The sequence below is a fragment of the Pongo abelii genome, chromosome 1 (assembly GCF_028885655.2).
Source record: "Pongo abelii isolate AG06213 chromosome 1, NHGRI_mPonAbe1-v2.0_pri, whole genome shotgun sequence".
In the NCBI taxonomy this organism is placed as follows: Eukaryota; Metazoa; Chordata; class Mammalia; order Primates; family Hominidae; genus Pongo; species Pongo abelii.
Genome location: NC_071985.2, coordinates 95932806 through 95959195, shown reverse-complemented (window position 1 = coordinate 95959195; position 26390 = coordinate 95932806). Strand labels below are relative to the sequence as shown.

The window sequence follows — 26390 nt, the reverse complement described above, 5'->3', positions numbered from 1 at the left end:
TCCACTTTCCTAAGAAGGCCAGGTTCCCTCCCCAGCCCCAGAGGAAGGATGTTAATTAATCTAATTTAATCCAGTATTGAGGATTCTACTTCTTTTGTCAGTGATACATGTGATACATTTGTGGCCAGCAAACCACAAAAACAATCTGTCTGGGGCTGTCTGAGAGAAGGGCTCCTCGCTGGGAATAAGTGATGTCCAGAGGATGGCAAGGCAGCGGGCTGGAACAATGCTGGGTTGCTGAATCAACCATCATGGGAACTGTTCTATCTGTACGAACCAACACAGCACTGCTTGAAAGACCAAAACACTCCTGATGATGTCTGAGAGGTGGGCTAACCTGTGATTTTATTGACTTTTTAATAGCTTTCTATAATTTTTAAGTTCTTTTTAATAATAAAGCATGTATCACCCTCAAAATAAGAAGAGGAAGGTTAATAAGAACAACAACAAAAAAAAAACTACTTACTGCATGAACCTTCCCTTATGAAGTTCACAGTCTAGTAATGGGAACAGACATGTAAATAACTGACTAGAACATGTGATAAAACCACAATGGGATGCCACTTCACAGCTACAGAATGGCTAAAATAAAAAAGACTCACAATACCTAATGTTGGTGAGGATATGGAGCAAACTAGCATTTTTGTATACTGTGGGAACATAAAATGGTACAACTAACTATTCGAGAAAACCGTAAGGCAGTTTCTTCTAAGGCTAGACCCAGCATTTATACTCCTGGGTACTTGCCCAAGAAAAATGGCCACAAAAAGACTTGTACAAGAATGTCCATAGAACCAGGGGCTGGAGGATGGGGGAAAAGAGGAGTTGTTAATGAATATAGAGTTTTAGATCTGCAAGATGAAAAAGTTCTGGAGATTTGTTGCACAACAATGTGACTATACCTAACACTACTGAACTATACACTTAAAAATGGTTTAAGGGCCGGGCGCGGTGGCTCATGCCTGTAATCCCAGCACTTTGGGAGGCCAAGGCGGGTGGACCACAGGTCAGGAGTTCAAGACCAGCCTGGCCAAGGTGGTAAAACTCCATCTCTACTAAAAATACAAACATTAGCTGGGCATGGTGGTGGGTGCCTGTAATCCCAGCTACTTGGGAGGCTAAGGCAGAGAATTGCTTGAACCTGGGAGGTGGAGGTTGCAGTGAGCCGAGATCGTGCCACTGCACTCCAGCCTGGGTAACAGAGCAAGGCTCCGTCTCAAAAACAAACAAACAAACAAACAATGGTTTAAGATGGTAAATTTTATGTTGTGTATTTTACTACAATAAAAAACAGGAAAAAAACTGTTCATAGAGCTTTATTCTTCTTAATAGCCCCAAACTGGAATAACCCAAATGTCAATCAACTAATGAATAAATAACTTGATGCATGTTCACACACTGGATACTGACACATGCAACGTGGTTGATCCTCACTGAAAGAAGCCACAAACAAAAGCACACACTGACATGAAATTTTAGAACAGGCAAAACTAATCTAATCTATAGTGACAGATATCAGACATCAATAGTGTTGGCCTTTGGGGGTAGTGGTGACTAGAAAGGGCCACAGGGGAGCTTTCTGAGGTAATGAAAATGTTTTATTTCTTGATTTGGATAGTTAAATGGATATATTTTTGTTAAAATACATTGAAAGGTACACATAAAATCTGTGCACAGAGATACACATAGTTATGCTCCCATGAAAAAAATCTTAGGGAAATAGTGAGGAAGAGGAACTGGAAGAGGCTGAATTCGTCATCTTGGCTACATGCTGAAAAGCTGTTGCCAAGCACGAGTGCCTCTTTAAACCAGACAGCCACACATAAATATCTTTTCATGCAGCAATTTATGGAAACGCTAAGAACACTAAAATTATGATTATCCATATATGTGAATCTTAGTTTTGTCAAGCAAGCTGTTTGCTATTCTGATAAATTATTTAAAAAGAAAAAATATAAGTACAGTAATATAAACATCCTTAATACATAGACCTTTAATTAAAACTGATTTTATTTAAAATATTACACTATTTTCATCAAATATCTTATTAAAATCTGAAATAAAACTGAATGCTAGCTTTTTAAAAGTCATATGTAAAAATGCAAACCATAAAAAAACTAGAATACAGAATAAGGAAAAAAACCTTTTTATGCTCACAAGCAAAAGAAATAAAAAAGAACAAAATTTGTCTACAAAAGAATGAAAAATAGATTTGTATTTTTAATGATAAAGCCAAAATTAGATGGCAAACAATAAACTAAAAAGAATTAACTGCAAATAAAATTGTTTGCTTTTTACCATGAGGATAAACTCATGTTTTTCAGAATATTTGTATATTTTTAAAATCACTTAAACACAATAAGTGAATAGACAAAACATTAACCAAAAATTTAAAAAGTAGAAATAAAAATGGCTCAGTATGGGTAAAAAGGGCTCAAACTTAATTATAATAAAAAATGCAAATTAAAATGAGATGCTATTTCAAATTTAGCTAAGATTTTCCTTTTTTAGTAAAATACTCAGTTCTGGAGAGGAGGGTAGGGTGAGGGAGAGGCACAGTAAGTACTCAGGCATTGCTGATGGCAGTGGAAACTGGTATTCACTTCTTAGGAAGCAAATCAGGACTAAGCACTACAACAGAGTACTGCAGCTAGGCTGAAACTGCCACTTGGATGTTTGGAGTAAGAGCGGGGTTAAATAATAACCCTGTCATTTCAAGTCTCTATTTGTAGGAGAAGTACTTTTTTGTTGTTGTCAAAAGAAAGTAAGGGGTATTTTTTCCCTTTCTTCATGTGTTGAGGGGTGGGTGTGGCGTGGCTAGGGTTCCCGCAGATAAGGCATAACATGTAACTAGGAAGATGGATGTGCTCTGCAGGGGCCTGAGGATGTGGGTTTAGGCCCTCCCTGGGAGAGGGCTGAAGACAGACGCTTGAGCAGCCCATGTCCTGAAAAGCAGAGTGGGCTCTGAGCCACTGGTTCCCCACCTGGTTCTGCCGCACAGCATGGCTGCGTTTGAGGGAAGACCAAACAAAGGTGATGAGATGCAGTATGTTATATTTACTAGCTATGGCTGTAAAAACCCGAGGAAAGGGCAGGGACAAGACCTATATCAGGCTGTTAGATAGCTCTACTTCTGGAGGGCGAGATGGACCAGATGCAGAGTAGTCTTATTTCTGTTCTTGAGTGTTTTGGTACTTAAAAAGAAAAAAGTTTTAAAGTTGACAACCCTTGGTCCCCAAACTCCAGTCCAAGAGTGAGTTGCTATTTATAAAGGACTAAGAACAGTGCCTGTCACTTTGTAAGTGCTTAAATAAATGTTTTAAAAATAAATACTCCAAGGAAAGGGCCTCAAAATATGGAGAAGGCCTTAATATACAACCCATCAAAGTTCAGAAAAGTTTGAGAGGAGTGAAACATCACACAGGGTAGAATTTCCAGCTGGAGGCTCCTTGGGCCTGACCTCTGCAGGTTCGAACACATATGGGAAGAGGTGTGCTGCCTTCCTGGGATGCCATGGTACTGAAGTTTCAGATCTTTACAGTGAGAAGCGTATCTATCATGCAGACTGGAATGTTCAACATAATGCCAGCGTTTTCTTCCTGTGGGAAGATTTCCATTCATTCATTTAATAAACATTTACTGAACATAGACTATACGCCAGTATGAGGCACTGTCCTAGGCCTCAAGGTAGTTTTGTTTTGCTTTGATAACAAAGAAAATTCCTTTCCACATTGTTCTCATGAAGCTAATGAGAGACAGTCAATGAGGAGAGACAGGCAATAAATAAACAAATAAATATACAATGTCAGTTATGAGTGCTATGAAGACAAATAATACTAGCTAAGGGTAGGAGATAAGGAATACAAAGCAAAGGGCACTCTGTCCTCAAGGGGATCTCCGTCTAGTGGAGACATGACCAATAAACAGACAATTATCAAACAGAAATAACATCTACAAGGGGGTTGTGCTCAGGTGTTTACGGGAGCAGAGAGAAGGGATGCGTAGCTCATTAAGGAAGATGTCAAGGAAGGCTTCTGGGAGAAGCATGACCTGAATCTATAAGGATCAGCTAGATGAAGCAATGGGGAAGGGCAACCCAAACAGCAGATGCAAAGGTACAGAAAGGACGGAGAGCACATAATGAATGCCACAGTGGGAGTCAAAGTTTGATGGACAAACACAACCTACTGGATTCATTCCAGTTGGAAGGCTCTAGAAAGACCCCAAAGAAGTGAGATAAGAGCACACATGTAAGCACACATGTGTGCATACACACACCCCTGCAGTAGTCATGTGCTGTTTCTGCCTGCCTAGGACCTCTGAACTTCCCCACCCCATAAGGTTATGGAGGGGCAGTTTACTTCCTCATCCCAAGAGTAAGCCTATGATGTAGACCTCTCCAATTGTGGTCTCCCTACTTCCCTGTCAGCAATGGTTAGTTTACAATGCTAAAAGACAGCCATCAGGTCATAGGCTTGAGGTTGCTGACACGGAGCTTTTTCACTATGCATAGAGAAAGCAGCAAGAAGGCCGGGCACGGTAGCTCATGCCTGTAATCCCAGCACTTTGGGAGGCTGAGGCGGGCGGATCACCTGAGGTCAGGAGTTCAAGACCAGCCTGGCCAACATAGTGAAACCCCATTTCTACTAAAAATACAAAAATTAGTGGGGGTAGTGACGGGCATCTGTAATCCTAGCTACCCGGGAGGCTGAGGCAGGAGAATCACTTGAACCTGGGAGGCGGAGGTTGCCGCGAGCCAAGATCATGTCACTGCACTCCAGCCTGGGCGACAGAGCAAGACGAGCAAGACTCCATCTCAAAAAAAAAAAAAAAAGAAAAAAAAAGAAAACAGCAAGAGAAATGAAGTCAATAAAGAAAACGGAGCCGAAAAAGGAAGGGCCAAGAAAGCCCTCATGACATCATTTTAGCCCCAGGATCCAGCCATGCCTGAAGCTTGCCTTTGGACTTTCTAGTTAAATAATCAAAGGGAGGAAAAAACTTTTTTTGCTTAAGTTAATTTACACTGGGTTTGTGCCACTTGCAAGTAGATTAATATACAGTCCTTTTGCAGAAGAGCTTCATTCTGTGTGCATGTGGCAAGGCGTGGTACAGAAGGAAAGGGAGGCTGATGTCAGAGGGTCTCACCTATTAAGTCTGATAAAGACGGTGAAATAGGTAGCTTCAAGGTAACCAGAGGGTATAGAAGCAGCAACTAGACCTCCTTGGGTGAAGGAACTGAGGGGGGTGCAAGTCACAGTCTATATGGATGGGTTATATAAATTTTGTATGTTCCTAATAGTTCACTATACAACCACAAGTCATCTTTAAACATCTTTAAGACACAGAATAGCTCATCAAAAATACCAGGAATATCATCTGTTTAAAACTAGTGTACTATTCCTACAATGAATGCACATCAATCACAGGTCTTTCCCAAATATTTAATTTTGAGACAAACTTAATATTTTGAACTCTTTATCCCTGATGTCAAACAATCATCCAGTGTTCTCCAGAAAACTCAAGCAGTTGTACCCATTAAGGTCCAAGTCTAACAGATGTTATAGCAAAACAAATTGCTGTATCTCAAGAGATTACTACAGAAGCCCAAAAGCTCAGATTCTGTTGTTCACATATTTGAGAACTCTAATCAGTTGGTCACAGATAATACTACCAATCTTGGTCTGAAACAGGGCTTCAAATCTTTAAATCCATGAATCAGAAAAATGCTCATATTACAGTGTGTTATAGTATAAAAATAGCTGGCTTAAGGAGCCTGTGTGTAATAAGCACGGGGCCTCCTGCTGGCAGAAATAACAATGCCTCAGAATTTCTTTTTTCCACAAGCATTTTCCGAATACCTACTTTGTGCCCATCATCCCAGCACTGTGTGCCCATGAGCCTGTCCTTTTTCTCTTGGTGAAAAGGCCAAACCTTGGTTCATATCTGGACAATGCTGAGTAAAAAACGTAAAATAAAAGATAATGTATCATTGGACAATTTGAGATGTTATTCTTGCAGCCAATGCTGGCCCACTAAACTCTGTCTGGGCCTCCTTTCCCCCACCGCACCAGGTTTACTAGTCACTGAGAAAGAGCAAGACTCAAACCACACAGCTGGCTTCAAGTTCCAGCTCTGCAGTTAATTAATGTCAGGACCTTAGCCAAGATTCACTTCTGCATCTGTAAAATGGGGATAATATTTAGTGCACTCAGTTGCTAGAGGGATGAAATAAGTTAGTATATGTAAAGTGCTCAACACAGTGTCAGGTACATAGCAAGTGCTAAAGAGAAGCGAAAGGTCTGGCGCGGTGGCTCATGCCTGTAATCCCAGCACTCTGGGAGGCCGAAGTGGGCAGATCACTTGAGGTCAGGAGTTCAAGACCAGGCTGGCCAACATGGTGAAACCCCATCCCTACTAAAAATACAAAAATTAGCCAGGCATAGGCCAGGCACGGTGGCTCATACCTGTAATCCCAGCACTTTGGGAGGCCAAGGCAGGTGGATCACCTGAGGTCAGGAGTTCGAGACCAGCCTGGCCAACATGGTGAAACCCTGTCTTACTAAAAATGCAAAAATTAGCCAGGCATGGTGGCATGCTCCTGTAATCCCAGCTACTCGGGAGGCTGAGGAGGGAGACTCACTTGAACCCAGGAGGTAGAGTTTGCAGTGAGCTGAGATCGCGTCACTGCACTTCAGCCTGCGTGATGGAGTGAGACTCCGTCTCAAAAAAAAATAAAATTAGCCAGGCATGGTGGTGCACATCTGTGATCCCAGCTACTCGGGATAAAATTGAAAAATAATAAAACAAAATGAGAAGTTATAATTAATAAAGTGAGTTTTTTGTTTTTATTTATTTATTTATTTATTTTTGAGATACAGTTTTGCTCTCGTCCAGGCTGGGGTGCAATGGCGGGATCTCGGCTCACTGCAACCTCCACCTCCCGGGTTCGAGCGATTCTCCTGCCTCAGCCTCCCAAGTAGCTGGGATCACAGTTGTGCACCACTATGCTGGTCTAATTTTTGTATTTTTAGTAGAGACGGGGTTTCACCATGTTGGCCAGGCTGGTCTCAAACTCCTGACCTCACGTGATCCACCTGCCTCGGCCTCCCAAAGTGCTGGGATTACAGGCATGAGCAACTGCGCCCGGCCTAAAGTGAGATCTTCACCTCTTTGCAGTTCTAGAATTTAATGAAGTGTACAGCAGAGAGATTACGGATTTTGAGATTTCCCCTCCACCACCACCCCCAAGTCTGCATATCATATCTGGCAGAATAGCAAACATCTAAAATAGCAAAAAGTTCCCCTGCTTCTCAAGCAGCTGTACCAACAGGAAACCTTCAGCAAGGGAGCAAGTCCAAGCTCCTGGGTACTGGGCCCTTACTAATAATAGCTAGACACTTCGAATTCTGACACCCCGGGCAAGGTAGATATAATTATCCTCATTTTGTAGATAAGCCCAAGTGGAAGTGGAGAAGTTAAATAACTCATTCAATGTCAAACAGCTGCTAAGTGGCAGACCTGACTCCAAAGTTCATGTCCCCTTTCCACTCTATTTCCCTGCTTCCCATATAGCAAGCATTAACTGTTTGTAAATAACGAACAAGATATTTCAAGATCTTTAAAAGGATGGGAACACGGCTTCTCTGGTAGAGAAAGAAGTCGGCATCACAACTGCTGACAGTTTGACGCCCCTACCTTCTCTGCCCCCAATGACCCGCTCTAGCAATCCTGCTTCCCTCTCTAGCAACAAGACACTGTGTAGGCCTCTGTTTGCAAGTCTCCTCCCGTGGCAGCCTAGACTCTGCTCCCTCCGCTAATTGCATACTTGGGCTCCTCCACACAACATTCAAAATCCAATGACAGCTATCCCTTTTTGGAAGGCAAGTTTTCCAAACTCTGATACCAACACGAAACACTTGGGGCCGGATTACCCTCTAGTGGGGCCCCCAAATCAAGCTAAACAGAGAAGGAAGGGGAGGTGACGCAACTAGGCCTCCTGCACCAGGCCAGACAGGCTGAGCGCGGCGGCCGTGACCCCGCAGTGAGCTTTCCACAGTGGCCTCCTACGCCTTCCCTGTGGAAGGCACGCCAGGGCGGCGATGTTATCTCTGGGATAAAGGGCCGGTCCTAACGCAGTTTGTGGGAGAAGGCGCAGCAAAGCGCCTACCGCGGCGAGTCCCAGGCGCCTCACTCTCCAGTCACTCTCCGAGGCGGGGGAGTCGGCGAGAGGGAAACAAGGGCCTTTGGTACCCAGCTGTTGGGCCTTTGGTACCCAGCTGTTGGGCTCCGGCTGGCACGAGCGCCGGAGCATCCGTGCGCAGCCTCTGCCGCCCACACTCGCGCACACACGGGCGCACACACACGCACGAAAGTACACCGGCCCGGGCGTCCGCCTCCTGGAAGGCTGCCGAGACCGGCCACTGTGCCCCTACCAGCCGCGTCCCCACCCAGCCCTGTGGCCACCCTCAGTGCCCTGCCGGGGCGCCCCCGCGCTTCCACTAACATCAACGCCAGAGACTGGAGAGGCCGCATGGGCCGGGCGTTCCAGCCCAGGCAGGTGTGGCCAAGAAGGACAGAGGCTCTTACCGGGTCTTGTACTTCCTCGGGACACGGCCGGACACCCGGAGGCTGCCAGTGCGGCCGCGACCCTCCCCCCACCCTCCCCCACCACGTAGCTTTCTCTACCTTCAGTCGGGAATCAATGGTCTGGTCGCAGATTGGTGACATCATTGGCGCGCCGGGCGTGGGAGGAAGAACCACGTGATTCAACCTCTTTTGTTTGCGCTCTAGGAAATTAAGGTTTTTGTTGCTACGTCTTCCTTGGTTTTTTACGTTGTGTTAATGCCGCTGTTTTGGGTACGGTGGGGAGTAGGTACATGGGTTTAGGATGCTGCATTTTTGCCCATGGCCTTGATTGAACTCCTTAGTCATTTATAACGTGGTTGGGCCGGAAGGCCTGAGAAGATACGTAGGTACAATCCTCTTTTAAAAAATAGACCACAGAATTAGCCAATAATACATTACAACCAGTAGTCTTTGAATGGCCCGTTTAAATTAAATTAAACGAATTCATTTTTAAAATAATATAATGAACACTTTCTTTAACTTGACATGCTAACCAAGAACTAAAATATTATCAATTAACTTTCATCAACTTGTAAGTGGTCCCCATCTTGTGCCACTGCCTCTCCATCAGAAGTAACTCCCATCCTGAATTTGTGTTTACACTACTATTATATTGCTTTAATTTCTTTTCGCATTTATATATATTACTAAGCAATGTATTTTTACTTTTCTTAGTTTTGTGTGTATTTCCAGACTCTCATCTAGAGGCCTGGGCCTGGTACATTTTTCTTTACTCATCTTTATTGACTGAAGTTACATTTTGTTCATTTTCACTGCTACATAAAAATCCATTATGTGCCATAATTTATCCATTCTCCAGCTGCCAAATCTCTGTGCAATTTCCAGTCCTTTGCTCTTTCCAACAGTGTTGGAAATCAGCATTGCTTTCTGGTGCCCCTGTGCAAAAATGTCTCTTGGGTGTATTTACCTAGGAATAAAATTGATAGGACTTTAGAATGCCAGTATTCCACTGTATATGATAGTACCAAATTTTTATCCAAAGTGGTTGTACCAGTTTATACTCCTACCAGCATCCACATCTTCACTAACACCTCAGATTTCTTGGCTTTTGCTAATGCATGGTCTCAAACTGCCCTTATTGAGGTTAAGCATCTCTTTTAAATATGTATTGTCCATCTGTAGTTTCTCTTCTGTGAAATGTCAGTGTAGGGCATTTGAGGGATTTTTAGGGCTGAGCAAGAAAAAATATATGACTAGGAGGTGGCAGTAGCACACTCAAGCTTTATTTGTGTGAGCTTTGACAGATTTGCATTTAGGGGAAGTCCCTGGCAGCATGAGAAGATCCAGAGATTGGCGGTGGAGAGGAACCATCCGAAAGGGGAAAAGAGAAGGAAACTTCCAGAAGGGAGTGGCCTTACCATGTCCAGGTGATGTTGTTCAGCGGCCTGTGGGAAGTCTCTGTTTCAGAAAGCTCCCAAGGGCAGCAGCAAATAGGAGTCTTCATAAACCACGGATTTATCTTATCTATGACTAAGAGATGTTGGGCACAGTTTCATGAGGTATACAAAGCAGGCAAGCAGCTCTAAATGCCTAAAAATCTGCTTAGTTGGGTTATATTTTAAATGCCTGGATGTATAAACATTTGAGTTAGGTGCTGAAAGGCTTTTGAGGTAATAGATACCAGCTTGCTGTGAAGAAATAAACAATTCAGGGACCCAGATACAGAGGCCATCTTTGGCTCTTTATATAACAGTCAGTTTGAGTCTTTTATTATTGTTTTAGTGGATTGTTTGCTACATTATTCACAAACTTAGGGCACTGATTCTTCGTCAGTTATATGTGTTGCAAATTTATCCTTCCATATGTGTCTTTTCACTTTGTATTTTGGTAGATGTTCTTAACTTTGAATTTATTAATATTTATCCTGTTTTTCTTTTCCCCTTACCCTAATATATATTTACTTACTCTTACTCCTAAAAATCTTTAAATCCTTATTCTCTCTGGAATTTACTTTTGTATATGGTGTGAGGTAGGGATCCCATTTTACTTTTTACATACAAATGACCTTTATTTTTCCCCAGCTTTGTTTATTGACTAGCCCCACCTTTCCCAACTTTGTTATATATCAACATTCCAGTTACTTATGGGTCTATTTCTGATCTATCTATTCTCTTCCACTGGAAAATTTGTCTATCTTGATGTCAACACCACATTATTTAATTACCACAGCTTTATAAAAAGTCTTGATATTTAGTGGTGCAAAATCTCCCTTTTATTCTTCATCCATCTTCTTTTTTTGGGCTATGCTTGGTCTTTAGTTTTCCCATATTTTAAGGCAAGCATCTCAAGTTGCACACACAAACAAGTTGCACACACACACACACACGCAGCAGTAACAACAACAAAAACCTGTTGGCATTGCATTGAATAATAAATAACTAATATAAATTTGGAGAGAATTGACATTTTATGATTCTGAGTCTTCCATAAGCAAGGGATAACTCTTTTTATTAGGTCTTCATTAATGCTTTAATTTGGATTTATTATTCTCTTTGTCCAGATCTTGCACATCTTTTGGGGATTTTATTCCTAGATTCTTTGTAGTTTTTGTTGCTATTATAAGTGATGTCCTTTAAAAATATACTTTCTAATTTTTTGATGATCATATAGAAATAAATTTGATTTTTGTACATTGATATTGTATCCAGCCACAATGCTAAACTCTTGTTTATAGTAATTTATTTATTGATTCTTTTAGATTTTGTATGTAAACAATCATTATCTGAAAATAATGCCAGTTTCCCCCTTTCCTACACCCAACCCTTATTGCTTCTTATCTATCTTAAAGTGTTACACTGGTTTGGCCAGGCGCAGTGGCTCATGCCTGTAATCCCAGCACTTTGGGAGGCCAAGGCAGGCAGATCATGAAGTCAGGAGATTGAGACCATCCTGGCTAACATGGTGAAACCCTATCTCTACTAAAAATACAAAAACTTAGCTGGGCATGGTGGTGGGTGCCTGTAGTCCCAGCTACTTGGGAGGCTGAGGCAGGAGATGGAGTGAACCTGGGAGTTGGAGCTTGCAGTTAGCTGAGATTGCACCACTGCACTCCAGCCTGGGCGACAGAGCCAGACTCCATCTCAAAAAAAAAAAAAAAAGTGTTACACTGGTTTGGGGGAGAAGGCAGTGCATTGTTCCAGTACAGTGTTATTGGAAATGGTGATAGTGGGCATTCTTGATGCTCTTGATATTCAAAAGGGAAACTTAGAATTATTTTTGTATATTTTATGATAAAACATTTAGAATGATATTTTTGTAGGCGTTTTGTAAATCTCCTTTATCAGGTTAAGGAAGGTACCTTTTATTCCTAGTTGAATAAAATTTAAAAATCTTGAGTGGATTTGAATTTAATTTATTTCTACATCTATTGAAATCACACAATTTCTTTCTCCCTTTAATATGTTAATATGATAGATGACATTTATAGATTTTATATTAAACTACTTATCCTTGCATTCCTAGGATAAACAACTGGACCATAAAGTCTCAATTTTATATGCTATTGTGCTCTATATATTCTATGTCTATGTTATATTCTATGTAGGATTTTTGCATTTGTGTTTATGAAAAACATGGACTTGTGATTTTCCTTTCTCATTCTGTCTTGATCTGTTTGGGTTTCAAGGCTCATAAAGTGACATAAGGAGTATTCCCTTTTTTTGTATCCTCTGGAAGAATTTTAATAAGATTGGAGTGATTTTCCTTTCAAGCATCAGTAGAATTCACCAATAAAACTGTCTGGAGCTGGGTGCAGTGGCTCACACCTATAATCTCAACTACTTGAGAGGCTCAAGCAGGAGGATCACTTGAGGCAAGGAATTCAAGACCAGACTGAGCAACAAGACTCCATCTCCAAAAAACAAAAACCAAACAAAACATAACAGAACAGCACAGCAAAACCATCTGGGCTGGGTATTTTCCTTGTGTGAAGGTTGTAAAATATGACTTTGATTTATTTAATAGTTATGAAACTGTTCAATTATTTTCTTTCTCCTTGAGTCAGTTTAATAAAATAATAGGTTCTAGAATTTTTTTCCATGTCATCTAAGGGTTTAAGCTTATTGGCATAGTTATTGATTGTATTATCTTCTTAATCTCTGCTATATTTATAGCTCTTTTTTCATTTATAATGTTACTTGTGGTAGACTGTGTTATTGCTCTCCAAATATTTGCTCCTTTTCTTATAAGAGGACTATACATTTCTACCTAATGCTATGTGACTTGAGGTGACTTTTTTTTTTTTTTTTTGAGACGGAGTCTCGCTGTCGCCCAGGCTGGAGTGCAGTGGTGTGATCTCGGCTCACTGCAGGCTCCGCCCCCCCGGGGTTCACGCCATTCTCCTGCCTCAGCCTCCCGAGTAGTTGGGACTACAGGCGCCCGCCACCTCGCCAGGCTAATTTTTTGTATTTTTAGTAGAGACGGGGTTTCACTGTGCTAGCCAGGATGGTCTCGATTTCCTGACCTCGTGATCCGCCCGCCTCGGCCTCCCAAAGTGCTGGGATTACAGGCGTGAGCCACCGCGCCCGGCCTGAGGTGACTCTTGTGACAGGAGAATGCATACCCAACCAGCTGTCAATGGGCTTGATCATCATACATGAACAGAAACTTTAAAAGATATCATACATGTTTCTACCAGCTTTCTTGCTGTTTTCTCTCTTCCATGAGAATGGCATGTGCGTGATTGGGGACCCCAGAATGAAGAATATATGTGGAGGAGAGCCCAGCAGAGTCAACATATATAGCAAATAAGAAATAAACACAGAGATTTGGGATTTTGTAGTTACCAAAGCATATTATAGTGAAAACTGACTGATAAAAATTATTTGCCTATAACTTCTTATCATTTTTTCTTAGATAAATCATTGCAGAGGTTTATTTATTTTGTTGGTATTTTTCAAAGAACCAACTTTTGTCCTTGTTGATTCTCCCTGTTTTCTATTTCGTTTCTATCTCTAGTTCTGCTCTTATAATTATCCCCTTCCTTCCATTTTCTTCGAGTTTATTCTGTTATTTCTTAAGTTGTGTGTTTAGTTCATTAATTTTCAGCCATGTTTTTCTTGTCTTTAAAAACATTTAAGGCAGTAAATTTCCTTCAAAGCACTGCTTTCTGTATCCCACAAGTTTTGATATGTAACATTTTCATTATTATTCAGTTCAAAAATATTTAAATTTTTATTGCAGTTTCTTCTTTGACTCATTATTTAAAAGATATGCTCTTGCCAGGCATGGTGGCTCACACCCATAATCCCAACATTTTTGGAGGGTGAGGCTGGAGGATCATTTAAGCCCAGAAGTTTGAGACCAGCCTGGGCAAAATAGTGAGACCCCATCTCTACTAAAAAAATAAAAATAAAAAATTAGCCAGGCATGGTAGTCCTAGCTACTGGGGAGGCTGAGGTGGCAGGATAACTTGAGCCCAGGAGTTTGATGCTGCAGCCTGGGTAACAGAGACCTTGTCTCTTCTGACATATTTGCATTGTTATCATAATTTTTATTATACTTTTAGGTCGGGCATGGTGGCTCATGCCTGTAATCCCAGCACTTTGGGAGGCTGAGGCGAGCAGATCACCTGAGGTCAGGAGTTTGAGACCAGCCTGGCCAACATGGTGAAACCCCATCTCTACTAAAAATACAAAAATTAGCTGGGCATGGTGGTGCCCGCCTGCAATCCCAGCTACTCAAGAGGCTGAGGCAGGAGAATCGCTTGAACCCAGGAGGCAGAGTTTGCAGCGAGCCGAGATGGTGCCATTGCACTCCAGCCTAGGCAACAAGCGCAAAACTCAGTCTCAAAATAATAATAATAATAATAATAATAATTTTTATTATACTTTTATTTAAAATGTATTGATGATATTTGCCTAATTGGTTAATTTATAGTCTAATCTGAGAAATACAAGCTTGATAAGAATTTGTATTCTCTCATTGTTAGGTGCAAAATTGATATATGTCCATTATTACAAGATTGTTAGTTTTGTTGTTCAAATATCCTGTATCTTTGCTTTTTGCTTTCTGCTTGAATTACCAGTCACAGAGAAAGGCATGTTGAAAAATCTCCCACAATGATGGTAGATTTGTCAGCCTCTCCAGTTTTTATCAATTTATGCTCCCTGTACTTGGAACACATTTTGTTAGGTGCTTATGTGTTTAGAATTGTGTTATCATTTTGGTGAATTAAATTTTATATCATGACCCAGTTATCTCTTTCTATCCCTACATTGCTCTTTGTCTTAAAGTCTGTTTTGTCTGATATTATCATGGACAAACCAGCTTTCTTTTAGTGGGTGTTTACTTGTAATATTTGCAATCCTTTTACTTTCAACCTTTCTAAGTTCTTTTGCTTTAGATGTATTAATGTATACAGCTGTATTAAAAAGTCCTAACTGATCACGCCTGTAATCCCAGCACTTTGGGAGGCCGAGGTGGGCGGATCACAAGGTCAGGAGATTGAGACCATCCTGGCTAACACGGTGAAACCCCGTCTCTACTAAAAATACAAAAAATTAGCCGGGCGTGGTGGCGGGCGCCTGTAGTCCCAGCTGCTGGGGAGGCTGAGGCAGGAGAATAGCGCGAACCTGAGAGGCGGAGCTTGCAGTGAGCCGAGATTGCGTGCCACTGCACTCCAGCCTGGGTGACAGGGCAAGACTCCATCTCAAAAAAAAAAAGTCCTAACTGATCATCTGTCTTGTTACTGTTAATTTTGTCCATGTATATTTATTATTTATTTATTTTTTTTGAGACGGAGTTTCGCTCTTGTTGCCCATGCTGGTCTCGGCTCACGACAACCTCCGCTTCCCAGGTTCAAGTGATTCTCCTGCCTCAGCCTCCGAAGTAGCTGGGATTACAGGCATGCAGCACTACACCCGGTTTATTTTTGTATTTTTAGTAGAGATGGGGTTTCTCCATGTTGCTCAGGCTGGTCTCAAACTCCTGACCTCAGATGATCAGCCCACCTCAGCCTCCCAAAGTGCTGGGATTACAGGCTTGAGCCACCACCCCTGGCCTATTATGATTCTTTATATATTTAGACTTTGATTCTTCCTTTTTTATTTCTATTTGTTCTACATTTTCTAGGTCTCTGGGCTTTTTTTTTTTTTTTTTTTCGGGCTTTTTTATCTTTTATTTTTGATTAACTGAGTTCTTTTTGCACCTTTCCCCCCTTCCATGTTTTCACTAAAGATTTGTAATTATACTTTATTTTTTTAGAGGTTACTTCAGAAATGTGTCATGTGTTTTAATTTAACAAGGCATAAAGTTTAAATATGTTTACCATTCTCTTCTAGATAGCATAAAACATTTAGAATATTTTAATTATTTTCTTACCTTTTCTGACTTATATGGTACTGTTGTCTAATTTTTTGGTTCTTTCCTTTCTTTCTAACTCCACAAATTAGTAATTGTCATTTATTTTACATAGGCAATATTAGGATTTATATACAGGGAAACAAAGCTAATATGAGGATGTGTTTGCAAAGTAGCTGCCACTAAATGCATCTGGGCAGCTCAATCTATGGGGCTATCCTCCAAGAAGTCGTATAAAGTGTGTCTCGGGAAACTATGCTTGAGGGAATAGTTTAAAGATATCTTCAATCCCTCAACAAACTGCTTTGGGAAAAGAAGAGAGGAATTTCTCTACTGGCTTTTTTTTTTTTCCTGTTATGAGGGTTAACTCCTGCCCTTCTGTCTCATAGATATGTGTCCCTGGTGTTTGATGACTCAGCATCAACAGAAGGGTAGAAAGAAGCATGTGATATTGGTATGGAATAAGGTCTCATCATTGTGTGCCTGCATGAAGGTGAATGCAATCCATGCAAAGTTAGTCCTGTGAACTCCAAATATAAGAGACAGGTCTCAGTCAATTTAGGAAGTTTATTTTGCCAAAGTTAAGGATGTGTGTTCGTGACACAGCCTGAGGAGGTCCTGACAACATGTGCCCAAGGTGGGTGGGGTACAGCTTGGTTTTATATTACATTCTATATTAAATTTTGTATATGCATTCTAGGGAGACATGAGACATCAATCAACATATGTAAGATGTACTTTGGTTTGGTCCAGAGAGGTGGGACAACTTGAAGCAGGCTTCCAGGTTATAGGTAGATAAGAGACAAATGCTTTTGAGTTTCTGATTAGCCTTTCCAAAGGAAGCAATCAGATATACATTTATCTCAGTGAGCAGAGGGATGACTAAGTTCTGTCTGTCCTTTGTCCCCAAGGAATTTCCTTTTGGGCAAATTGTGAGGGAGGTGTGTAGCTTTTTTATCTTAGTAGTTATCATTTTTTAGGAATAGAATGGGAGGCAGGTTTGCCCTCAGGAGTTCCCAGCTTGACTTTCCCCTTTGGCTTAGTGATTTGGGATCCTGAGATTTATTTTCCCAACAGCAGTGACTGGAGCTGGATTCAAATGTCCTGGAGACAGGTGAGACCAAGAGAATCTGAAGTGGGGAATATGATGAGAAATAAAGAAAGGGAATGTTCTCAAAAGAAGGAGCAGCATTTTAGAGATACAGATATGGAGAGAGCACTATTATTTTAGTGATATGCAAGAACAGTAGTTCATTTCTGACGAAGGAGTCCTATTATATGAACTCTTATAAATGTATTTTTACTTCTGTGAGCCTTTTTTTGCAATCTCCAAAATTTAAGGTTAGAAACACATGAATTTGAATTCCTAACATTGGGAATAATTAGAAATAGAGGAACAGGCTACTGGGAAAGCGTAAAAGAGGTTTGTACCTGTAGATGTTTTTTGCTTGATAGTTTGGGAGAGATAAAGAAAGCCAAGGCAAGGAAAAGGCTTTAGAATGGTCCATCTCAGCATCGCTGCCAGGAGCGGTGCTGAATTATGTGTCACAATGTCTTGTTTTGTTCCAGTGAGTTCTCAAAGTTATTACTGGCAGAATTTTACATTTGAGAAGTTTGAGAAATACCCCGGGTACTGTTAATGGCTTCCTTTTTCAAGTTCACTGAGCTAGGCAGAATAAATAGAAATCACCCAAAGACATTGCAAACCAGACCAAGCCTCCCATCAAGAACAGTTAGGAAAGCTATTCAAAATTTTTTAAAATATCTGTTTGGAAGCATTGGAGAACTACCAAGATAGAAAAGAACTTAGGGGTCAAGATTCTGGAGAAGAGGGAATTCCATAGAGGTGAGACAAACATCTGGCACCACTGAGGTGTTCCTAGTTTCAAAGTCAAACCTGAGAAAACGAGAAGCTGAGCAGAGTGTTTGGAAGTCTCTCTGGGCAGAGGAAACAATAACAGTGGTTCAGGGCTCATCAATAAGAAGGAGTTCTAGTAAACATCCCAGACTTTCTTTTTTTTTTTTTCTTTTTTTGAGATGGAGCCTTATTCTGTCGCCCAGGCTGGAGTGCAGTGGCGTGATCTCAGCTCACTGCAACCTCCACCTCTCGGGTTCAAGTGATTCTCCTACCTCAGCCTCCTGAGTAGCTGGTAAACATCCCAGACTTTCAATTGGGATTCCTAAAGGGCTATATCCTAGGAGTAAGGATGATCCAAAATTGACTAACTCTCAAAGACTGAAATTTGGTTTGAAGCAACTAATTTTAGATTTATTCTGGTGCCATGCCCCTACCTTAACTGTTCTTATAAATAAGAATAAGTCCTCTCTGGGTGAAGATAATATTGTCCAGTACCTCAAATTATTGCTGTAATTTTTCATACGCAATGTCCAGCATGTAATGAAAAATAGGCACGCAAAAAAAGACAAGACTGCCAAAAATTCAGTTACAAGACAGACAATAGAAACAGACCTATGGAAGATCCAGATATTGGAGAAATCATACACATAATTTAAGATAACTGTGATTAATGTGTTCCAGAAATTAAATTACAAGATGCAGAATTTCAGGAGAGAACTAGAGAGTATAAAAAAAGAATCAAATGGAAACTCTGGAACTGAAAAATTCAATAAATGAAATTAATAATTCAATAATGGGTTTAACAGTTGATTAGAAGAAGTTGAAGAGAGAATAAAAGAAATAAAAGATTAGTCAGAAGAAAATATCTAGGCTGAAATATGGTGAGACAAGGAATATAAAGTACATATAAGAGCATAAGAGATGTTTGAGGCTGGCTTATAAGAGATGTTTGTGGCACATGCCTGTAAATCCCAGCATTCTGGGAGGCCGAGTCAGGTGGATCACTTGAATCCAGGAGTTTGAGACCAGCCTGGGCAACATAACAAAACCCCATTTCTATAAAAAAATACAAAAAACAACCAGGTGTGGTGACACACACCTGTAGTCCCAGCTACTTGGGAGGCTGAGGTGGGAGGATCACTTGAGCCTGGGGGTGAAGGTTGCAGTGAGCTAAGATCATGCCACTGTACTCCAGCCTGAGCGACAGAGTGAGACCCTGTCAAAAAAAAAAAAAAAAGGCTAGTATCTTCTACCTAGCTAGAAAAAAAAGACGTTTGAAACAAGGTGAAAACATCTAACATGTGTAACTGGAGTTTCAGAATGAGAAGAGACAGAATGGAGCAGAGGCTGAAGAAATATTCAGAGAGATAACAGCTAAGAATTTCCCCATACTGTCAAGAGATGTTGATCCATAGATTCAAGAAGTGCTAGTTCAACCTCGACAGGGATAAATACAAAGGAATCTACTCCTAGGCAGATTACAGTAAAGCTGTTGAAAACAAAAGCAACAATTAGACTGGGTTAAATTTTCTTTTTTTTTGAGACGGAGTCTTGTTCTGTCGCCCAGGCTGGAGTACAGTGGTGCGATCTTGGCTCACTGCAACCTCCACCTCCCTGGTTCAAGCAATTCCCTTGCCTCAGCCTCCCAAGTAGCTGGGATTACAGGCATGTGCCACCACACCTGGCTAATTTTTTTGTATTTTTAGTAGAGACAGGGGTTCACCATGTTGGCCAGACTGGTCTCGAACTTGTGACTGCAGGCAATCCACCTGCCTCGGCCTCCCAAAGTGGGATTACAGGCATGAGCCACCGCGCCTGGCCTGACTGAGTTAAATTTTCAATAAAAACTATGAAAGCTAAAAGACAGTGAATTTTAACTTAAAAGCACTTAAAGACAATAAGTAACATCCAAGAATTCTACACCCAGTGACACTACCCTTCAGGAATGAAACAAAAATACAGTTTCAGAGAAAAAAAAACCTGAGAGAATTTATCCCTAGAAGAATCACAGTAAAGAAAATACTGAAGAGAGTTATGGAGAAGGAAATGATTTCAGATGGAAACATAATAATTCAGGAAGAAATAAAGAGCAATGGAAAGGGTAAAACTCCAACAATATTTTGCAGATTAAAATTTATAGAAAATTTAAATATATATGACAATAATTTTACCAAAAAAAGGAGTGGGGTCAATACATATAAAGTTCTAAGGTCTTTGCATTGTCCAAATGTGGTAAAAGTACTAATTTTTATTATACTTTAAAAAGTTAAAGATGCATGCTGTAATCTAGAGTAACCATTGAAAGAACAGTAAGAGAAGATAAAACTAATAAGCTAATAGATAAAGAAAACAGGATTTGAAAAATTCAAAAGAAGGCAAGAAGGAGAGAAAAAGAAATACAGAATACAGAAACAATAAGATAGATTTTAAGCCCAAATATGTCAGTAATTACATTAAACATAGATGGACTAAAAAGTCCAATTAAAGAGGAAGATTGTCACACTGGATTTAAAAAACACACACACAACTATATGTTGATTATAATAAACACACCTTAAATATAAGGACACAGAAAGTTTGAAAGCAAAAGAATGAAAAAAATATAGATACAACACAAATTCAAAACAAAAGAAAGCAGATGTAGCATAAAGACTTTAATGTATAAAGCAAGATAAGAAGTGAATAACCAGCCTGGGCAACATGGTAAAACCCCATCTCTAAGAAAAAAATACAAAAATTAACTGGGTGGGGTGGCACATGCCTGTAGTCTCAGCTACTAGGGAGGCTGAGGTGGGAGGATCACTTGAGCCCACGAGGTGGAAGTTCCAATGAGCTGAGATCACACGGCTGCACTCCAGCCTAGGCAACAGACTGAGAGCCTGTCTCAAAAAAATAAAATAAAATAAAATGGAATAAACAGAAATGTTTCATAATAATAATGGGGTCAGCTCACCAAGAAAATACAACAATATAAGATTCTATGTACTTCATAACAAGACATCGGAATACAGAAAGCAAAAAAATAAAAAAGACATAACTAAAATAAGAAATAGAGAAATCCTTAATCAGAGTAGTAGAGTAGATTTCAATATACCTCTCTTGTTAACTACAAAACTATCAGACAAAAAAATCAGTAGGGATATAAATGATTTGAATGATGCAATAAATATTACTGAAATGTTACATGTAGAACATTGCAACAGTTGTTGTTGAATATACATTCTTTTCAAGTACACATGGAACATTTACCAAAATTGACTATATGTTGGATCATAAAGCAACTCAACAAATTTAAAATGATTAAAATCAAACAGAGCATGTTCTCTGGCCATGCTTAAATTAATTTATAAATCAATAATAAAAAAGGTAACTAGAATATCCCTGAACGTTTGGAAATTAGCAGCATACTTCTAAATACCTAATGGATTAAAGAAATCACAATATACAGGAAAAGATATTTTGGACTAAATAATGTTAAGAATAGCTAAGCTTACAAGATGCAACAAAAACTGCCATTAGAGGAAAATTTATAGCCTTAAAATTGAAAATGTGTCAACTGAACCATAGAATATATGTAGAAATAATGACATAGTTTAAAAAAGAAAGCCTGAAAATAGTGATGTAAGTATCCATCTCAAGAAGTTAGAAAAAAAAAATACACACACACACAGTAAATTAAACACAGAAAGTAGAAAGAAAGGAAATGATAAAGAGAGGAGTAGATGTACTGTGAGTTAAATAAAAAATGAAAATAAAAAAAAGATAAGAGTAGAAACAAATAAAATAGAAAACAGGTTTATAATAGAGACTCAATAAAGGCACAAATTGGTTTTTGGAAACGACTGATAAAATAGAAAAACTGATAAAACTGATCTAGAATAAAAGAGAGGAGGCACAAATAAAGTCAGAACCAGAAAGGGGACATAGCTATAGATCCTATTTAAGAGTAGTAAGAATTATAAATGTTTGGGTTTTATCCCCACAGTTACATATTGAATTGGCGTGGGATACAGCCTGGGCATAGAGGTTTTCAAAAGGACCTTGGAAATCTAACGTGCAGCTGATTTTGAGAACATCGGCTGTAGGGTGATCTGGTTGGGCCATTGTTGGAGAACGCCTGATGTTGGTATATTTGGTTTTTTCTTTTCTCTTAAGCTGTTCAAATTCCCCTGTGAAAAACCTTCCATTTTCCTGCCTAGAGGATATAACCCTGGTTGATAACTTTCTGATAACTGAGCAGAGGAGGAGGATTGAGGGGTCTTAACATTTAACAAATAAGCATTCCGTTTATCCTGTTTTCAGAACAATAACCTTAATCTCAACTGTATCTGATCCCTAACTAGAGGCCTTAAGTTTTACTTTCTTCATAGATTAGGCCTAAGTGTTTCTCTGGAGCAGGAGAGGGGCCAACACAAGGCCTCACAGTATGGAGAAAGGGGATGGATACTCATGCTGTTTCTTTTTTGTTTAAAAAAATCATGTTCTATTCAAGGGGTGGGTACATGTCAGGTTTGTTACATGGTCATATTGCACAATGCAAGGTTTGTGCTTCTATTGATCTGTCTATTGATAGCGAACATAGTACCCAATAGGAAGTTTTTCAGCCCTTGCCCCTCCTGCCTACCTCTTCACTTTTGGAGTTCCCAATGTCTATTGTTCCCATCTTTACATGCGTGTGTACCCAATGTTTAGCTTTCACTTATAAGTGAGAACATTCAATATTTGGTTTTCTGTTTTTGCATTAATTCACTTAGGATAATAGCTTATCATTGCATTCATGTTTCTGCAAGGACATGATTTTGTTCTTTTTTATTGCTGCATAGTATTCCATGGTGTATATATACCACATTTTTGTTATCTAGTTCCCCGTTGGTGGGCACCTAGGTTGATTCCATGACTTTGCTATTGTTTGCAATTATTATTATAGCACACCCTTCAGTTTAGTTAGGCCTCCTCCCCCTCCTCACCCTTTTCCTCCTCCTTTTTGTTCTTCATAGACTATTTTTTAGTGCAGTTTTTGATTCACAGCAAAACTGAGCAAAAGGCACAGAGATTTCCTGTGGGAAACCCCATTCCCCCATACATGCATAGCCTACCCCCTATTAACATCCGCCACCAGAGTAACACATTGGTTATAATTAATTAACCTACACTGACACATCATTATCACCCAAAGTCCATAGTTTACATCAGGGGTCACTTTGATGTTGTACATTCTGTGGGTTTGGACAGATGTATAATGACATAATTACCATTATATTATCAAACAAAGTCATTTCACTGCCCTAAAAATGCTTTGTGCTCCATGGATTTATCTCTCCCTCACTAATAACCTCCAGCAACCACTGACCTTTTTACCATCTCCATAGTTTTGCCTTTTCCAGAATGTTATAGATTTGGAATTATACAGAATGTAGACTTTTCAGATTGGCTTCTTTCACTTAGTAATGTGCATTTAAGTTGCCTTCATGTCTTTTCATGGCTTTATAGCTTATTTCTTTTTAGTGTTGAATAATATTCCCTTGTCTGGATGTATCACAGCTTATTTATCCATTTATTTATCTACTGATAGACATATCCACTTATTTATCTACTGACAGATATATTAGTTGCTTCCAAATATTGGCAATTATGAATAAAGCTACTATAAACATCTGTGTGCAGGAGCCTTAGTCTGTTTTCTGCTGCTACAATAGACTACTACAGACTGGGTAACTTTCAAACAATAGAAGTTTATTTGGCTCATGATCCTGGAGGCTGGAAAGTTCAAGAACATGGCATCGGCATCTGATGAGGGTTTTAGGGCTGCATCATCTCATGGTGGAAGATGAAAGGGCAGGAAGGCACACACAAGAGTGAGAGAGAAAGGTGGCCAAACTCATTCTTTTTATTTTATTTTTATTTTCATTTCTTTAGAGATAGGGTTTTGTTCTGTCACCCAGGCTGGAGTTTAGTGGCATAATCATAGCTCACTGTAACCTTAACACCTGGGCTTAGGTGATCTTCCTGCCTCAGCTTCCTGAGTAGCTGGGACTAAAGGCACATGCCACCACTTTTGCCAATTTTTTTCTTTAATTTTTTGTAGAGACAGGTTTATATTGCCCAGGCTGGTCTTGAGCTCCTGGGCCTCAAGCAATTCCTCACTTCTTGGCCTCCCAAAGTGCTGAGTTTACAGCCATGAGCCACTGCATCTGGCCAAAATAATTCTTTTATCAGGAACCCACTCCCATAATAACTAACCCATTCCTTAGATAACGGTGTCCATTCATAAGAATCACCTCTTAAAGGACTCACCTCTCAACACTGTTGCATTGGGGAGGAAATTTCCATCACATGAACTTTGGGACATATTTATACCATAGGAACAGATTTTTGTGTGAACATAAGTTTTCAGTTCATTTGGGTAAATACCAAAGAGTGTGAGTGCTGGATTTTGTATTAAAAATGTTTGGTTTTGCAAGAAACCACTACACTGTTTCCAAAGTGACTATACTATTTTGCTTTCCTGCCTGCAATGGATGCAGTTTCCTGTTGCTCCACATCCTTGTCAGTATTTGGTATTGTCAGTGTTCTTGATTTTGGCCATTCTAATAGAGGTATAGTGGTATCTTGTTTTAATTTGCATTTCCCTGATGATATGATGAGCAGCATCTTTTCATATGCTTATTTGCCATTTGTATATCTTCTTTGGTGAGGTGTCTGTTGAGGTCATTGGCCCCTTTTATATTTCTTTATTTTTAATTGACATATAATAATTCTACATATTGGCTGGGTGTGGTGGCTCACGCTTGTAATCCCAGCACTTTGGGAGGCCGAGATGGGCAGATCACGAGGTCAGGAGCTTGAGACCATCCTGGCTAACATGGTGAAACCCTGTCTCTACTAAAAATACAAAAAAATTAGCCAGGTGTGGTGGCGGGTGCATGTAGTCCCAGCTACTTGGGAGGCTGAGGCAGGAGAATGGCATGAACCTGGGAGGTGGAGCTTGCAGTGAGCCGAGATCACACCACTGTACTCCAGCCTGGGCTGAGTGAGACTCTGTCTCAAAAAAATAATAATAATAATAATAATTGTACATATTAATGAGGTACATGTGATATTTCAATACATGTTTACGATGTGTAATGATCAAATGAGGGTCCAGTTTTTAGCTGGGTTGTTTACTTTTTTATTACTTAATTTTAATAGTTCTTTGTATATTTTGGATAACAGTCCTTCATCAGATATGTCTTTGTAAATATTTTCTCCTAGTGTGGTTTCTGTCTTTATTCTCTTGACAGTGTCTTTCACAGAGCAGAAGTTTTTAATTTCAACAAAAGTCCAGCTTATTAATTCTTTCTTTCAAGGATTGTGCCTTTGACGTTGTATTTTTTAATTTTTTTTGAGACAGGTTCTCGCTGTGTCACCCAGACTAGGGTGCAGGGGCACGATCTCGGTTCACTGCAACCTCTGCCTCCCGGATTCAAGTGATTCTTCTGCCTCAGCCTCCCGAGTAGCTGGGACTACAGACACACGCCACCACACCCAGCTAATTTTTGTATTTTTAGTAGAGATGGGGTTTCACCATATTGGCCAGGCTGGTCTCGAAATCCTGACCTCATGATCCGCCCACTTTGGCCTCCCGAAGTGCCGGGATTACAAGCGTAATTACAGGCCTGGCCTGATGTATCTTAAAAGCCATTGCCAAACCCTAGGTCATCTAGATGTTCTCCTATCATCTAGGAGTATTACAGTTTTAAAAGTTTTTATAGCTCTGCCTTTTGTATTTAGGTTTATGGTCCATTTTGAGTTAATTTTTGTTAAGTCTGTGTCTATATTTTGTGTGTGTGTATGGATGTCCACTTATTCCAGTATCATTTGTTGAAAAGGCTATCTTTTCCCCATTACATTGCCTTTGCTTCTTTGTCAAAGATCAATTGACTATATTTATATGGGTCTATTTCTGGGTTTTCTATTCTGTTCCACTGCTGTATTTGCTTTTTTTTTTTTTTGCTGGTATCACACTTCTTAATTAAAATATTATGGGCGCGGTGGCTCACTCCTGTAATCCCGGCACTTTGGGAGGCCGAGGCGGGCAGATCACCTGAGGTCAGGAGTTTGAGACCAGCCTGGCCAACATGGTGAAACCTCATCTGTACTAAAAATACAAAAATTAGCTGGGCCCTGTGGTGTGCACCTGTAATCCCACCTACTTGGGAGGCTGAGGCAGGAGAATCACTTGAATTGGGGAGGCGGAGGTTGCGATGAGCTGAGATCACGCCACTGCACTCCAGCCTGGGGGACATAGCAAGACTCCATCTCAAAAAAAAAAAAAGTATTATGGGAGGAAGTCTTGAAGTCTGGTAACATCAGTTACACAACTTTTTTCTTCTCTTTCAATATTGTGTTAGCTATTCTGGTTCTTTAGCCTCTCTGTAAAACTTTAGAATCAGTTTGCCAATATCCACAAAATAACTTGTTGAGATTTTAATTGACATTTCATTGACTCTATAGATAAAGGTTCTTTCATTTTTGAATGTTGGGCTTTTACTCAGCTACTTTTTTTTCTTTTTTTTTTCGAGACAATCTCACTTTGTCACCCAGGCTG

At 40.0% G+C, this 26390-nt stretch overlaps 1 protein-coding gene and 1 long non-coding RNA gene across 5 annotated transcripts in view; both read right to left on the bottom strand.

The window, feature by feature from the left end:
• ADAR (adenosine deaminase RNA specific) overlaps positions 1 to 8754 on the bottom strand; it is a 46634-nt gene extending 37880 nt beyond the window's left edge. For 2 of the 4 annotated variants that reach the window (XM_054552480.2, XM_054552485.2), the window contains exon 1: positions 8587 to 8742. In XM_054552480.2, the coding sequence (XP_054408455.1) occupies positions 8587 to 8730 (144 nt within the window). In that variant the 5' untranslated portion in view covers positions 8731 to 8742. Of the gene's footprint in view, positions 1 to 8586 lie in introns of all 4 variants that reach the window. The other 2 variants (XM_063727453.1, XM_054552494.2) reach the window with 2 other exon arrangements.
• LOC134762024 (uncharacterized) lies at positions 1970 to 8580 on the bottom strand. Its single transcript, XR_010141460.1, has 2 exons — positions 5863 to 8580; positions 1970 to 3599 (listed from the first exon to the last, which is right to left on the bottom strand). It is a non-coding gene; the product is annotated as an uncharacterized LOC134762024 (long non-coding RNA).
• Positions 8755 to 26390: the final 17636 nt, after the last annotated feature.